The sequence below is a fragment of the Theropithecus gelada genome, chromosome 15, assembly GCF_003255815.1.
Source record: "Theropithecus gelada isolate Dixy chromosome 15, Tgel_1.0, whole genome shotgun sequence".
Taxonomy (NCBI): domain Eukaryota; kingdom Metazoa; phylum Chordata; class Mammalia; order Primates; family Cercopithecidae; genus Theropithecus; species Theropithecus gelada.
Window position 1 is genome coordinate 19,543,061 of NC_037683.1, and position 16,613 is coordinate 19,559,673.

The 16,613-nt window shown below is 50.3% G+C and overlaps 1 protein-coding gene across 29 annotated transcripts in view; it reads right to left on the reverse strand.

The window, feature by feature from the left end:
• GSN (gelsolin) overlaps nucleotides 1-16,613 on the reverse strand; it is a 66,429-nt gene that overhangs the window by 20,270 nt on the left and 29,546 nt on the right. For 8 of the 29 annotated variants that reach the window (XM_025358731.1, XM_025358710.1, XM_025358735.1 and 5 more), the window contains 4 exons: nucleotides 11,546-11,750; nucleotides 10,643-10,797; nucleotides 2,537-2,698; nucleotides 909-1,058 (listed from right to left, as the gene is read on the reverse strand). In XM_025358731.1, the coding sequence (XP_025214516.1) occupies nucleotides 909-1,058; nucleotides 2,537-2,698; nucleotides 10,643-10,797; nucleotides 11,546-11,741 (663 nt within the window). In that variant the 5' untranslated portion in view covers nucleotides 11,742-11,750. Of the gene's footprint in view, nucleotides 1-908; nucleotides 1,059-2,536; nucleotides 2,699-10,642; nucleotides 10,798-11,545; nucleotides 11,791-13,580; nucleotides 13,652-13,701; nucleotides 13,922-14,008; nucleotides 14,049-14,223; nucleotides 14,467-16,613 lie in introns of those variants that run through there. The other 21 variants (XM_025358726.1, XM_025358713.1, XM_025358717.1 and 18 more) reach the window with 9 other exon arrangements.

Genomic DNA, 16,613 nt, shown 5'->3' on the forward strand with positions numbered 1-16,613 from the left:
TTACCCTTCTGCTCTCTCCAAAAGCTGGAATTGGATGCCCCCAGAGAAGCAGGAACCAAGTGGCATGGAGCAGAGCTCATGGTCTCCTCCTTTTCCTGGTGGAACCTGCCTCTATTGGTATGTCCTCAAAGCACAATGGCTGGCAATTCCATCATGTGACTAAATGGGCCAAAAACTACCAGGAAGAGTCAGAAGAGGAAAGAGGGGATTGGGGCTCAGTGGTCTCTTTCTGACCTTGTTCTAGCACCAAGCTGGCCCTCTGGGGATGCTGAAAGACTGTCCTCCTGAGCTCTGCAAAGGACCTGGCCCTCCCCGCTGGAGAACGCGGTTCACGCTCCCAGCACAGCCTTGGGTTCCAGCCTCACCCCTCGGGGAGTCTGGGAGTTGTACAGGTAACTGATCTCCCTCGCTCCCTAAAGTGATCAGGTTTGATGGAAAAACAGCCTCAAAAGTGAGGCAGGGCCAGCGTGGTGACTCATGCTTGTAATCCCAGCATTTTGGGAGGTTGAGGCAGATGGATGGTATGAACCCAGAAGCTGGAGACCAGCCTGGGCAACATGGCAAGACCTCATCCCCACAAAAAATTCAAAAATTAGCCTGGCTTGGTAGCACTCGCCTGTGGTCTCAGCTACTCAGGAGGCTGAGGCAGGAGGATCACTTGAGCCCAGGCAGTCAAGGCTGCAGTGAGCTGTGATGGTGCCCCTGCACTCCAGCCCAGGCAACAAATAGGAAGACCCTGTCTCAAAAATTAAAAAAAAAAAATTAAAATAAAAAAGCATTTTAAAAATAAAAAGGCGGTTTATAGCAGAAGTTTTCTTCCTCAAATTCACCTCAAATTGCCTACTGAACAGAAGAAAGTCATGAGCAGCGTGTCCCCATACCCACCCCAATGCGCACCCCACAGGCACCTGAAGCATCGCCTCGGGCTCAGCGCCCTCCTCAGACACGTGCACTCGGGCCCGGCCACTCCGCTCGTTGTCCCGGATGCCCTTGGACACCTGCGTGGCCTTCAGTCTTTCAAACCGGTTGCTGTTGGAACCGCACCACTGGTGGATGTCCTGGAAGACAGAGACCCAGGAAGTCAGTGTCCCGTCTTCCTATAAGCCCCGCCCAGTGACAAGGCTTGGGGAGTGTGGCGTGTGGTGTGCAGGTTCACCCTGTTCTGAGCTTGCCCACGTGCATTATTCACATACAATTAAGTGTGATCTGCATACACCAGGGGATGGGAGTGCATGAATTTTTTCACATACAACTACATCTAGAATGTGTGCAAAAATATTTGCCTGCTGAAGGGAATATAAATTGGTACAATCATTTTGGAAAATCATTTGGCCATAGCCACTAAAGGCGAATACACCTATCTCCTTAGGACCCAGAATCCTCCTTCTAGGAATATACCTGACAGAAGTGCGTTCGTATGTCCACCAAAAGACTTGTGCAAGAATGTTCAGAGTAGCACTGCCTGTAACAGCCCCAAACCAGAAGCCACCGCAAGTGCCCATCAACAACATAAAGGATACATAAATCGCGGTGCACCCACACAACTGAATCTTCCACAGCAAGGAAAATGAACAATCTATAACTAAATGCAACAAGACGGATGCATCTCAGAAATGTAATGTTGAGCAAAAGGTAAGACATAAAAGAGCAAGGTTCCGTGTCTATAAAGTTCAGAAACAGGCAAAAGTCATCTATGCTGTTGAGAAAGTTCAGGATGATGGTTGCCCTTGGGGTGAAGGCACCAAAAGGGGGTAACAGGGGCCTTCTAGGGGCTGGTGAGCTTCTGCTTCATGATCCAGTGTTATGTGGGTGTGTTCGCTTTGTGTAATCCATCAAGCTGTACACTCAGGATTCACACACTCTTCTGTGTGCCTAGGATGCTTTAATAAAAAGCTTACACTAAATCAGTGTGTGCTCATGTTTGCACGGACATTATATCACAGGTATATATGCATATGAGCTTTGGGGTAGAACGGCCATGTCCATTTGCAGGTCTGCACTCACAGGGACTTGTGAGACGAGTGTGTACGAAGCATCACAATTCTATAAGGTAGGCCTGGGTAAGGGCATCCCACACACATGGTCATAGATCACATGCATGTGCAACTACATGTATGACATACACATGCGGGACTTTAAGCAACATACCCGAGTATACATGTGTGGGCATTTATGATGGTGCACATGTGCACACCTGGTGGGCAAAAGTCTAGAGTGTTTGCCCATGACTTATATGTATTTATAAGCATGTGAAAAAGGACACAAGATGTACGTACGAACGGAAGGTGCCAGGAAGTCTATATGTCAATCAAAGTCCAAGTACACACTACACCCACGGTGTGTGCTTGAGTCTACATTTGTGGGAGTCTTTGCACACAGACATATCTGTACGTGGGTCTCTCCGACTCATGAACAATGCTGGTCCCCGTGATTTGCCCATCTGTGTCTATGCATTTGTTCATGTGGATGTTCCCAAGTCCATGGTCAGGCCAGGAGTACCTCAGTGGCTCCTGGGAAAGGGGAAAGCAGGACTCACGTTGCCCAGGTCCAGGATGAAGCAGTCGCCATTGTTGAAGCTCTCCCAGGACACAGGCACCTCGGTGGCACGGACCACACGCCTACCTTTGACCTGGAAGAGTCTCTGCACCACCACCTCGTTGGGTACCACGTGCTTGAATCCCGATGCCACACCTCCTTTCTGTGGGGCCAAAGAGACAGCATTAGCCCAGGGCAGAAGACCCAGGGAAGCTGATATGGAAGAAGGGGATAGAAATGAGGTGAAGGAAATTCTGGCTTGTGGACCAGTGGCTTTCCAGCAACACAGCAATTCTCAGTTAACTCAGGACTTTCATACCATTATCTTGTTTGAGACTGGAACATTCTGATGCCCATTTCAGAGTAGGAAACTGAGGTTTAGGAAAGCAATAAAATTTGCCCAAGGCCACACAGCTAAGAAGTGAGAGATTCCCTGCCCACTGCATCTTTCTGCCACCCGTTTGAATCCCATACTCCACTAACAAGGACCCCTGTAGCCACTTTCTAAATCAAAAAACTGCAACAATTCCTTCCTCAAAACCAGCATTTCCCAAAGGCACACTAGTCCCCTAAGACATTCTGCAAGCAGAGTTCTACAGTCAAATAAGCATAGGAAATGCTTCTCACTCACCCTCTCTGACTGTTATACAATGCACATGTGCATAATAAAGGCTCTGTCAAATCCTATGGTGGATGCACCTGCTTGCCTTTTGTTTTATACAGCATTTCCCTATCTTACTGAATCAAGAACTGCTTTTCTTTCTTACCCACTTTCTTTTTTCTTTCTTTTCTTTTTTTCTTTCTTTCCTTCTTTCCCTTTCTTTCCTTTCCTTCCTTCCTTTCTCTCTTTCTTTCTCTCTTTCCTTCCTCTCTCTCTCTCTCTTCCTTCCTTTCAACAGGGTCTCACTCTGTCCAGGCTGGAGTGCACTGGTGTGATCACAGCTCACTGTAACCTCAAACTCCAGGACTTGAATGATCTTCCCATCTCAGCCTCTTCAGTGGTTAAGACTACAGGCATGAGCCACTGCACCCAGCTTATTTATTTATTTTATTTTATTTTATTTCTATTGTAGACATGGGGTCTCACTATGCTGCTTAAGCTGGTCTTGAACTCCTGGCCTCAAGCGATCCTTGGGTGCTGGGATTACAGGAGTGAGTCACTGAACCCAGCCCAAGAACCACTTTTCTTCACCATATCCTGCCTCCAGCTTGAGTATTCTGCAAAAGCCACTTTGAGAGGTACTAATCCAAATCTTTCTCATCCTTCAAGGCTCTTCTGGGAAGTCTTCCTGGATTGTTACGGCCACGCCACCCTTCACGCCACCCTACGGTACCGCAGCAACTGCCCCCCAGCAGTGCCTTCAAAGCAGCTGAGGGTAAGGGACAGGTGCCCCGCCACAGCAATGCTGGATGGCTTTGGGTAAGTCACCCGCCCTTTCCGAGCCTCAGGCCTCTCCTTTCTGAAGGGGAGACACAAGCTCCTGCTCCCTTACCCTCTGTCATCATTACTGCATCCCAGAGCAGGACATTCAGGAGAGCGTCCCTGCTGCAGTCACAGCTGCCCTCACTCAGCAGCAAGCCAAGGAAAGTCAGCTGGGCTTTCCTGTGAGCAGTCCCCAGCTCCGTGCCCCAGAGTTGTCAAATCAGAGTTGTAAAGGTCCTTCTACAGCACCCCACTTTACCCACGGTAAACTGATGTCCAGAGAAGTGAAGTGACTCACTCAAGGGCGCTCAGCAAGTGTGTGGCCAAGCCAAGGCTGGAAACCTTGTTTCCTCCTCCCAGTCGGGTGCTTGTCTCCCAGCTCCACACATGGGGGTGGAAGCAGAGGGCTTCCACTCAGGCCAGCAATGCAGCCACCCCATCCAGGGCCCCTCAGTCCACTACGCTAAGTCTAATTCTAGCCACACAGACTCGAGGAGGGCAAGGGGCAAAGGGAGTCCATGTATATTGGGCTCCTGCTGTGTCTTCCCGTAGTCAACAATATATGTGTTTGTGAAATGATGATGCCCACTGTGCCAGGCATTCTTCACGCATCGCCTGCAAGGGAGGCATCATTGCTCCATTGCGCAGATGAGCAAAATGGGGCCCACAGGTGATGAGACTTGCCCAAGATTATACAGATGGTAGGTGGTGGAGCTAGAATTCAAACCCAGGCGTGTCTGAATCTGTAAGATTCACATTCTTCTCTCAATATCAAGTTTTCTTTCTATTTTCTTTTGAGACAGAGTCTTGCTCTGTCACCCAGGCTGGAGTGCAGTAGTACAATCTCAATTCACTGCAGCCTCCGCCTCCTGGGTTCCAGCAATTCTTGTGCCTCAGCCTCCCGAGTAGCTGTGATTACAGATGTGCATCACCATGCCCACCTAATTTTTGTATTTTTTGTAGAGACCAAGTTTCACCATGTTGGCCAGGCTGGTCTTGAACTCCTGGCCTCACGTGATCCTCCCGCCTTGGCCTCCCAAAGTGCTGGAATTACAGGCATGAGTCACTGTGCCAGCCAATATCAGGTTTTCTTAGAGCAAAGATCACTCAGTCATCCAGGATGGGAGGCAGGAACAAGCCACTATTCAGAGCCCTCTTTCAAGTAATGGATGTTTTTGGGTTGCCAGTGGCTGGAGGACCCCCTGGTGTCCCTTCTTGGTCTCAGCTAAGGCCTTTCAAGATTCCCTTGGGCCTAGCAGGGCAGCCAGTGCTCACAGAGCTGACAACCTGTCTTTCCACCCTGCTTCCAGAGCCCCTCCAAGGGAGCTGTGGGTTGGCCATGCTATGACTGACCTCGGTGCGGAGCAAGGGGTAAGACTGTGACTTCTCCTGAATTTGCTGCCCAAAACTGGGAAGCAAGACAGTAACTTTTTCCATCATCAGGAAGGAGTGAGTTGGGACTCTGGGTTGAGAGACCAGGTCTGAGGGGGCCTGAGGGCTGGATGGCCATGAGGCCTGGGATTGGAGAGCCAGGCAGAGTGCAAAGGACATAGGTCAGGGCAATGCAGCGGGAGCGCAGAAAAACAGGAGGGTTCTGAGAGCAATGTAACCAAGACTGCCCGGAGCAAGTGAGGAAGAGCAGCCAGGGAAGAAAATGCAACAACCAATGCTCACCTGCACTCAGCTGTGCTTACCTGTAACAACCACAGTGGCTGCCACTTACAGAGCTTTGCCAAAGCTGGGGCACTTGCTTTAAGTGCATGCAATGAAGTCCTGACAACAAGCCCCTGAAGCAGGAACTATTAATAATTATCCCACTTCACAGGCGAGGAAACCGAGATTCAAAGAGATTAAGCATTGTGTCCAGAGCCCAGTGCTGGGTGGCAGTGCTAGGTTCTATCCCCAAGATCCCCCTGCCAAGGACCCAGCCTCATTCAGCTGTCAGCCTAGGAACTCCTGACCATGGGACTTCATTCAACTGGACATAATGAGAGAGTGGATGTGCAAACCTTTTCCAAAAGGTGCTAGAAGGACTCACTAACTGTTTCTATTGATTCCTCGGAGACAAGGAAACGGGAGCAAAGAAAAAAATTGTATCCCTCTAAATACTCATTGAAGTATGCCTTCCATTTTTGTCATTAAAATTTTTACCCTATTTTTTAAAAAGGAAAAAGGTTGCTTTATGTCATAAATCTCACTTTTTAAAAATTCTCTGTATTTACTTATAAAATAATTCTTTTTTTTTGAGACGGAGTCTCGTTCTGTCACCCAGGCTGGAGTGCAGTGGCACGATCTTGGCTCACTGCAACCTCTGCCTCCCAGGTTCAAGCGATTCTCCTGCCTCAGCCTCCCGAATAGCTGGAACTACAGGCAGCCGCCACCACGCCCTGCTAATTTTTGTATTTTTAGTAGAGACGGATTTCACCATGTTGGCCAGGCTGGTCTCGAACTCCTGACCTCAAATGATCACCCATCTCGGCCTCCCTAAGTGTTGGGATTACAAGCGTGAGCCACCGCACCCAGCCTTATAAAATAATTCTTGATGTTGAATTATTGCAGCCATGAGTTTCCTGATTAATTAACTCCTCTAATTTTACTGCTCTAGGAAATTAGAATTGGAAAGATTAATTAACAAAAATAAATTAAAGCAAGCTCTTAGAAGACATCAGTGGATCTACAAGGGCAGGGGAAAGAAGTTTTTTGAAGTTGTTCCTGTTTTTTTTTTTTTTTTTTTTTTGAGACGGAGTCTCGCTCTGTAGCCCAGGCTGGAGTGCAGTGGCCGGATCTCAGCTCACTGCAAGCTCCGCCTCCCGGGTTCACGCCATTCTCCGGCCTCAGCCTCCCGAGTAGCTGGGACTACAGGCGCCCGCCACCTCGCCCGGCTAGTTTTTTGTATTTCTTAGTAGAGACGGGGTTTCACCATGTTAGCCAGGATGGTCTCGATCTCCTGACCTCGTGATCCGCCCGTCTTGGCCTCCCAAAGTGCTAGGATTACAGGCTTGAGCCACCGCGCCCGGCCTGTTCCTGTTTTTGACTATAATCTTTAGCACTGATTGTTGCTTTCTATGGTCTAATCATTAGGTGGGCAAGATTGGCATCAAATTATTTGAACAAAATTCTATAGGATAAATTGTTTTAAAAGCCACTTTCCAAATTAAAGTGATTACATATATATGCATCTGTCTATCTATATACGTTCAGAAAGAAAGAAATTAGCCACTATATGCTATATATCTCCAAGGGTAGAATCTTGTTGGGGGGGCTTTTATTTTCTAGAACCTATATTTCTGTAATGTTTAACATTTTACAATAAGCTTATATTACTCTTGTAGTCAGAAGAAAGGGGAAAAAAGCGAAGAAGATTTACATGAAAACAAAAGTTAAACTGTTTCTAAAACCAAGAAAAATGAATTGATCAGGCTTGGTCCCCTCTACCTTCTAAACTCAGAGCTCTTTATCTAAGGAATAGGAGGGAGGGAGGACAGACAGATTCCAGTGATTCTATGGGTTCCCAATTGTGTTCCTCAGGTCCAAGGGCTCCTAGGTCTCTGCACAGCCCAGATTCCATTTGAACAATGGGTTTCAAATAACCCAGCCCCAGGGGGTCTCCAGGGTTCAGTCCAAAAATGGGGGTCTGGGGAGTGGGAGGAGGAGGGTCGGGAATCAAGGGATTCTGAACTCTCTTGCAGGGCAGCGACCTACGGATTTGGGGGTCATAGAACAAGAGGGCCAAGCCCCAAGTCAGCCCTTTCTAGTGGCTCGCTGTCCCCTCCCTGCCCCTTCTCACACTCCAAGGACAGAATTGGCTTAGAGGAAGAGGCTTTCACAGGAACAAGTCTTGCGTAACAAGCCCTGCTCCTCGGGGATCTATAATTGATGAGGGCGCCGGGGCGAGAACCTTGGCCTGGACCTGCCAAGTGCGGGGGCAGCCTGAGGACTTGCAGAAGGTGGTAAACAGGATCAGCCCTGGGCCTCCCATTCGCACCAGGAGCCAGCGCCTTTCAGGACGGAAGCCTCAAATCTGGGCCCAGCTGGAGCCCAGATCGTCAAGTGTGATCCAAGAACATCCTGGAAAATCATCAGGAGTCAGGGAACCTGGCTATCCAAGTAGATCCCAGGCCATATCCGAGCTAGATCAAAGATCAGGGAACCTTCAAATGTCGACTCTGAACCAGGTCTGTGCTAGGCCCTTCACGCTTGGGTTTGCACCCTAATCCAGTCACTTACTAACTGTGTGACCTTGGACAAGTTGCTTAACATCTCTGTGTCTTAGTAGCTTCATTTATAAAATGGTGCTAACAGATACCCTACCTGTTAGGGTAAAATGAGTTAAATGAGTAAAGCACTCAGAAGAGTCCCTGACACACAGAAAGTAACAGATAAGTGTTCAATGACAAGCACCTTTTACCAGCTGTGTGAACTTAGGCAAGTGAGTTTACTCCTCTGAGCCTCAGCTTTCTCATCTATGAAATGAGAGCATTACCATCCACCCTAAAGGCTATAGTGAGAATTAAATGAGATCTTGTAGTCAAGGCTTAATACACGGTAAGGGTTCTTATCATCCTTGTTTATTTCTAAAAATCCAGGGAGCCTATGACCTGCTCTGCAACATTCTCTGACCTGGAAAATCATCCTTCCTGTGTATATGAGAACTCTCATATTTGTAACCATGTTAGACCGTCAGGTTATGCCCTAAGAAACGGTGACTAAGACAAGATAGATTAGCAAACACCTACTCATCTATCTCATCCCTGAACCCCTCTCAGAACTGAGCAGTCCCTGGGATCCCACCTGTCACCCAACCTGGAGGCAATGGATTGACTCTTCGTGAGCCTGCCAGTCTCCCCAACTCCTCGGGACACTCTCAAGGGCAGGGACCCACCTTCTTCACTTGGGCACCCTGGCACCCATCACGTGGCCTGGCAGGGGTAAGGGAATACAAGCCTGGTTTGAATGTAGCTTATGTGACCTCTCTGAGCCTCCAGTCTCATCTGTAAAATGGAATTGGAGTTCCTTACCTCCCAGGACGGTTGTGAGGCTGAAATGAGATAACCTACATTCCCGGTATCATGTCTGCCACAGTGTAGCAACAACAAGCCGGTGCTGCTGTTACTGAGGCTCAGTGAATGTTTGTTGAATGAATGATGAATGGAGGATGAGTGATAACACCCACCCAAAGATACACGACTTGCCCAAAGTCTCACAGCAATTACAGGAGGTAGCCTTGTGACCTCAATCCCAATCTGTGATTCCTGGGCAAGTGCTCTTTCCACTTCTTGCTCCAGAAGTTGCAAAAAGACCTGGTCCTTCTGCAGCTCAGGGACCCGGCTCCCAAACTTCTTACCTCTCCTTCTGCAAGGTGTCAAGGCCCCAGAAAGGACTGCAGGAAGAAGGCAGAGCTGGACAGCTTAGCAGGAGGAGCTCAGTGCAAAGGGAAACTGGCACACAGGGGGCTCCAGGGAATCCAACCCAGCCCTGCCCAGCCCTGGACTGTGGTTCCCAGGACACACCCTGCCTGTTGCTATCTGAGTCTCAATGACGCTTTCCCATCATTCAATCTCTTGTGCCTCACCAGGGCAGACAAGGTCACCCTCCATTGACACAGATGATGCTGAGGTCCAGAGAGGAACAGTGACTTCTCTAAGGTCACACAGCACATCAGCAGCATAGACAGGCTTGAACTCTACCCTAGGACCCTGGTCATTAGAGGTTTGTTGGTTTAGTGGAAAGAATGCTGAGAGTTAGAACATCTGGGTTCTAGTCCTTGGTCTGGCACCAATTCACTGTGTGACTCTAGGCCAATTATTTAAGCCTTTCTGCGTCTCAGTTCCCCTTCTCCCCCAGTAAAATGAGATTTGGACTCTGACATTAAGGCCCACCTGGCTGTGAAAGCCTGTGATCCGCCTCTCTGTCCTGACCAAGGAAAACCCCAGCTTTGTAAAACTACAGTGTTCCCAGAGCCCTTCCAGATGGCCAAGCCCCACGCAAGGCATTTCCCAGCCACCCCTGCACCAAATCCTCTCCCAGTCCTGTAGGGCAGGTACAACTGGCTCTCAGGTAACCAGAGAGGAAAGGGAGGCTCAAGGAGGTCAAGTGGCTTGCAGGAAGTTACCAGCATATTAGGGTGCAGTGTCCTGGAGCTCCCAGTTTGGCCTTGCTCTGCCCCACCTGGCTAGGAGCTTGGGAAAAGAGCTCCGTCTTGGTCCAGACTGCGAAAAGTTCAAGTTCAAAGGGGATTCTAGCGAACAGAAAGAGGGATGTGACTAGCAATGCCCTATTAAATACCTAATACAGGGCCTTCTGTTCACAAGGCCCTAAGAATTAAGGGGTACCAGAACAGGACCAGGCCAAAGACCCCTGGGGCCTGCAAGAAGAACTAGCTTTCCACCTCTGGCCCACTCCTCACTGTTGGGGGCTAGGAAAACAACACTATGAACTTATGGGGAATTTTCTTCTCCCCATTTTAAGATGAGAAACCAGAGGCTCAGAAAGGCAGTGTGATTTGTCCAACTTCACACAGCTAGAAAGAGGCCAGGATTTAAACACAACATTAGTTGACTCCAAAGCCTGACCTCTGATCGGTCTGCCCACCGCATCACAAGGCCGAAAGATAGATGGGCCTGAGTGAGCCCTGTTACTGGTGCATCTGTCCCTACTGCTCAAGCAAGGTGGGGCCCAACCCACCTTGTATTTCAGGCCAGACTTGAAGTAGCCTAGGAAGGTGGCCGACTCGAAGCCCTGGACCTCACGGTGCTGCACAGCCCGGCCGTTCAGGTAGTCATCCAGCTGCACGGTAAAGATGGCGGCCGCCCCGCTTTCATCCTGGCTGCACTCATTGCCTAGGGGACATCGGAACAGCATGAGCCTGGTTTCCCAGAAGTACCCCAGACCCCTGGGGAAGAGGAGGATGAGGAGGAGGAACCCCAGCACTGCCCTGACCTAGCTGTAGAAGCTGAGAAAGCCCTTGCCTTCTCTGAGCTTCAGTTAACCCATCTGTATAATGGGACGATGGACCTCATTTTTCTCTAAGCATCCTCCCAGCTCTGTCACATTCCCCTACATTCATTCTCAGCCCTCCTGAGCGTAAACTCAGGACTGGGAGCATCAGCTCAATTCACAGATTAGGAAACTGAGGCTCAGCAAGGGGGCAGGACTTATAGCATCCCACAGCAGAGGTGTGGCAGGGACTCCAGGCTCCTGACTCAAGGGCAAACTGGGGAGTGCCTGGAGCTGGGCCAGGGAGGTTGTGGAGGGGCCCAGGGTCTCCAATTCACCCACAGTTCTGAGTGTCACAGTAAGGCGTTTAACCCTCATGACATTCCTGTGAGATAATGCAGAGCTATCATCATGTCCACTCCACAGGGACATTGAGTGACTTGCCAAAGGGCAGAATGTGAGTCAGGGGCAGAGTGGGGGTGTGAACTTGGCCAGGCTGGCTCTAGAGTCTAAGGGCACAAACCACCAGTCAAGGGCCCGGCGCATACTAGGTGCACTCAATAATCAGTTCCCTTCCTGGGGACCATGCCTCAAAGGTCTGCACTGTTCAGAACGGGCGCTGGGGCAGGGGCTGGGCAGGGCCAGCCTCACCCAGCCAGTAGTGGAGGTCGTACTGCAGATTCCCGTTCCTCAGCTGCACTGTCTTCAGGATGACGTAAGCATCGCCCGTGAAGAAGTCTCCGTAAAGGTTGGTGGGCACGGGCACCAGATCAAACTTCTCCACACGCCAGATCTGCAGGCCAGGCTCCTTCCCTGCCTTGAGGAACTCGGGGTGTTCCACCACCATGCTGTTGGGCTGGGAAGAGACAGGGCAGAGCCTAAGCAGGGGCAGGGTCCTGGCAGGGAAATGCCCCGGGCATGAGGGAGGGCGGTTTCCAGCACCAAGAGCATCTCACTTGAGCCTCCTGCTCTCCCCACGCCCCAGGCAAGTCTATCCCCTTCTGAGCACCCTGTCTCAATGAGTCAACAAACAGGACAAGAGTTTTATGCTTCAAATCCTGTGCCCTGGCCAGCATCTGTCCCTCCTACTTAGCCCTCTTCGGCTTTTTCTGGTGATGGAGGATACAGAGGGCTCTACCTCCCTGCTCCCTTCTTTTCTTTTTCTTTTCTTTCTTTCTTTCTTTTTTTTTTTTTTTTTTTTGGTGAGACAGAGCCTCGTACTATCGCCCGGGCTGGAGTGCAATGGTGCAATCTCGACTCACTGCAACCTCTGTCTCCCGGGTTCAAGCAATTCTCCTGCCTCAGCCTCCTGAGTAGCTGGGATTACAGGCACGTGCTACTACGTCTGGCTAATTTTGTATTTTTAGTAGAGATGGGGTTTCGCCATGTTGGTCAGGCTGGTCTAGAACTCCTTGACCTCAGGTGATCCACCTGCCTCGGCCTCCCAAAGTGTTGGGATTACAGGCGTGAGCCACCACGCCCGGCCTCCCTTCTTTTCTTATTGCCAATTGGATGTGATAACCAAGGCACAGAGAGGTGAAGGGACTCTGCCAGGGGACCTCCAGCTAGGAAACAGCGTAGCAGGGGTTGTCCTGGGCTCCAAGATCATAAGCTCTGGGACTATGGGTAGACCCCTCAGATGGCAATAGTAAATCTAAGGGTCCCCAGGGCCTCAGCTTGCTCCCTTCCAGCATCTTCAATGGCTCTTACAACTAAAGGGCCCTCCGAGAGCTCATTACCCAACCCCAATCTGCAGATAGAGAAACTGAGGCTCAAAGAGGGGAAAGGACTGACCGAAGGTCACACAGCCTGTTTGCTTTTGCTCTTTGGAAGTGGAAAGATTTCCAGCACGGGGCCTGGTAGACAGCAGGCGCTAGCTCTGTGCATGCTAAATGGGTACACTCGCAAACCGAGGTGAGCCCACCTGAGCCTCCCGTGATCCACGGGAACCCCCTCTCCTCCCTGCACCCATCCCCATCATACCCCCAAGAAGGGTCCAAATGGCTGAGCCCAAGTGGCCTCCTGAGCTGTCTGCCTCCTCCCTCCTGCCCCGCAACACCCCACCCCCAAATTGCATTTCTTGGAAGAGAAGAGGATGCACCAGGGTCTGCAGGAGGCTGTTGGAGACGAGGTGGTTAAAAATGGGGCGGCTGTTAGACATGCACTGGGGCGGGGGCCGGGGTGGGCACAAGAGGGTTAGGCTGGAGTCGAGGACAAAAATCAGCAGGTGCAGGTCACCTCTGGCCGGAGAAGAGATCTGGTGGGAGTAAAAATCAGAGGGGAGAAGTCAGAGAAACCAGGCAGGGAGAGGGAGAAGAACTCAGGCAGAAGGGTGGAAAAACACGAAACCAGACAGGGCAGGGAAGACAGCAGCAAGGAGAGAAGAAATGATAGTAATGACCATAAGCAAACAGGTGAGGTCCTACAAGGAAGAAGGAAATATTGGAGAGGGAGAGAGATCAAATGAGAACAAGGAATCGGAAATGGAAGAAGACATCAGAAGAGGGAAGGAGAGAAGTGAGGCAGAGGGGAGAAGAAAACAGAGAAGGGAAAGGAGAAATCAGGAGGCGGGGGAAAAGAAATCCGGCCAAGGTGAGGTTAGCTTCCTGGGAGGGAACAGCCAGGGCCCCCAGGCTCCCACCCTCATCTGCGAGCCAGAGCCCCGGAAGCAGCAAGAGATACTTACAAAGCAACAAAACAGTTTTTCCATTCTAGACCTGAATTACTCCCCTTTTCCTAGCGCTGTATCTGCAAGAACTTACAATAGAGAGTTACTCCGGGAGCCCCGGGGCCCCCCGGGCACTCACCCGCGCCTCGGGCACCCGCCCCTGGGATGCCCTCGCCTGGGACGCCCCCTGCGACGCAATGGCCGCACGCGCGCGGACGGGCAGCGACAGCGCGCACAGCGCCAGGAACAGCGCGCAGGGCAGCGCGGGCGCGGGGCGATGCGGAGCCATGGTGGCGAAAGCGGCAGGGGACCCAGTCGGCAGCAGCGGCCTCGGGTCACCGACCTTAAGTAGCCGCCCGCCCATCCCGCCCAAACCTGGGACCGCCCCGCAGGGAGGGCGTGGGGCGGGGATCGGTCTCGGATCTTGGAGACATCTGGGTTCCCACCGGGATCGACCCGACAGGGCGCGGCAGTTCCTGCACCCCAGATCCGGGGCGGAGACCCAGCAACGGGCTTGGCATACAGCAGGCGCTAGCTCTGTGCACGCTAAATGGGTGCAGGCACGAACCGCGGTGAGCCCAGCTGAGCCTCCTGTGACCCACGCGAGCCCCCTCTCCTTTCCACACTTAACGTCTCCAGCAAAAAAATAACATGAACTAACAATTTTTGAAAGCTTTTCACCAACGCATCAGCACATACTTTTCAGAGATGGTACAATGGCCAACCCATTTTACAGAGGGCGGAACAGTGCAGGGTGGTGAAGCAACTTGCACACAGCTTGCAAATGGTGCTGCCTGGATTTGAACTCAGGCAGCAGTGCGCCTGGGCAGAACCCCCACCAGGCAGCATGCACCGCAGCAGGGCAGGGGACCCGGCTCCCCTGGGCAGGTGAAACCAGCAGGACTCAGCTGGGCAGAGGGCTCAGCTCCTGGGATAGCCCCTCCTACTTTACCCAAGACGGCCTTTCTTTCCTTCTTTTTAAAAAGTCTTTGTGTTTTAAAAGTTTTATTTTGATCAAAACGTAAAGTCACATGTCTGTACACAGTTGTTTCCTCTCCCTCCCATTTACCTCTCCCCAGGGACAAGCACTGCTGTCTACCTCTTTTAGCTGATGGTTCAGGGTTTACCTTCAGGTCTCTAAACAAGCCCTTGTTACTTCTTGAAGTTGTTTTGTTTGGTTTCCATTTTAGGTACTATTCATTGACTCCCCTGGGGGAAGACCGAGTTTGCCTTTCCTCCTCACTCCCAGGCTCCCTTCCCATCCCCACGCCTCCACCCTCCCACTAGAGTCACTGGGTTAGGGGAAGAGCTATCCAAACTGAAGGCCTGCTTCCCACCTCCTCCAACCCCTCTTCTCCCTCCTAGCACTGTGCAGAATCCAACTGCTCCACCTCTAAGTTCTCTTTGTATCCCAGACCTCCCCTTCACCCTGCAGCCTGATGCAGTGACAGGAAAGAGGACTGGAGAGTTGGAGAGCTGGCTTTCATTCCCACCTCCACTGTGCATGTTTTCAATGTCTCATTCTTCTCATCTACTAAATGAGTACAGTAGTTGAGGATTAAATCAGTCTGAGGGTATGAAAATAGCCCGGCCAGCAGCTAGGTAAATGTGAGTGCTCCACCCCCTCCCCAGAAACTATGGTCCCCCTTCCCAGCTCCTCCGGAAGTCCAGCCTCTATCTAATCAGGCTGAAGTTTGCCCTCTCCCACTCACAACTTGCTCCCACCTAAGGGGGGATGTGGTTCAGATAAAAGGCTAAAGGAACACAGAGGAGACAGTTCAGGCTGGAGAGATTATAAGAAGGCTTTGTGGAGAAAGGGACTTGTGACCCAGGCCTTGAATGATAGGGAGGATGGAGATTAAGAAGAAAAGACATTCCAGGGGGAGGGGACACATAGGCAAAGGGCAGGCAAACATAACCATATCCAGTGAATTACCCGGGGTCCAGCAGGAAACACAGGGAGCAAGAGGAGAGGAGGCTGCAGAGGGCAGCAGGGGTCACCAAGGCCTGTGTGCCACACTGAAGAGTCTGAACTTGTCTCGGTGTCTGTGGGGGGCCCCAGAAGGATACCTGAGTTCTCAGAGCTCCAAGTCCAGGCCTGGGCCTGCCCAGCCTGCAGTGGGCCAGCTCTGGCCTAAATTCAGAGAGCTCTCCCTTCCCCCTAGCCATTTGGAGGATGATATTATAAAAAAAAAAATCCACAGCTCCCATAGGCTCTTAATGGAAGCATAAACCAGTTTCACCTCTCTAGATAGCAATTTGTCCAAACTCAAAACACACAATGCAACAACAGTTTCACTTTCAACAGAATTACTTACCAACAAACACAAAAATATATGTGCAAGGATGTTCACTGAAGCATTGTTTGAAGAAAACTGGAAGGGACCCAAATGTCCTGGTTAAATAAATGAGGGAGCCACCACACAATGGACACTATGCAGCTGTGAAAAAAGAATGAGCTACATCTGATTGTGCCTGGCACATAGTAGGCACTCAGTAAACACAGGGAGATCTCCAAGTGCAGAAAGCAATTGCACAATAATGGCTATAGTATAGCTCCTCTTCTCCTTTTTACAATGGTGCCTGTTTTTGTATACACCCTTAAAAAATCAGAGAGTAAGCACCAAACTGTTAAGGCCATTTGCTGGAAAGGGAAGGAGGAGAATTTCATCCTCGAACATTGCCGTGGCTGCCTGAGGCTGGAGGAAGTACCTAGATCACTGCAGTTGGCATGAGGGAACTTTTCAGGGTGATAAAAATATTCTAACACTGGATTACGGTGAAGATTATACAACCAATTAAATCTACTAAAATTCATAGAACTATATGTATACTTAGTGAGTGAATCATTATGATATGTAAATTATACCTCAATATACTAGCTGAAAAAATTGTAAAAAGCATTGCTGTAGTGTTTGAAACTTTACAAGTATATATCCAATATAGTTTTATTCTTTTATAGAACACAAATCCCTTTGTTTTATAAGAAACAATCCCTTTTAAAATATGCTTACAGTGATGCCTGCTCATTAGACAGTTTGGAAAATTCAA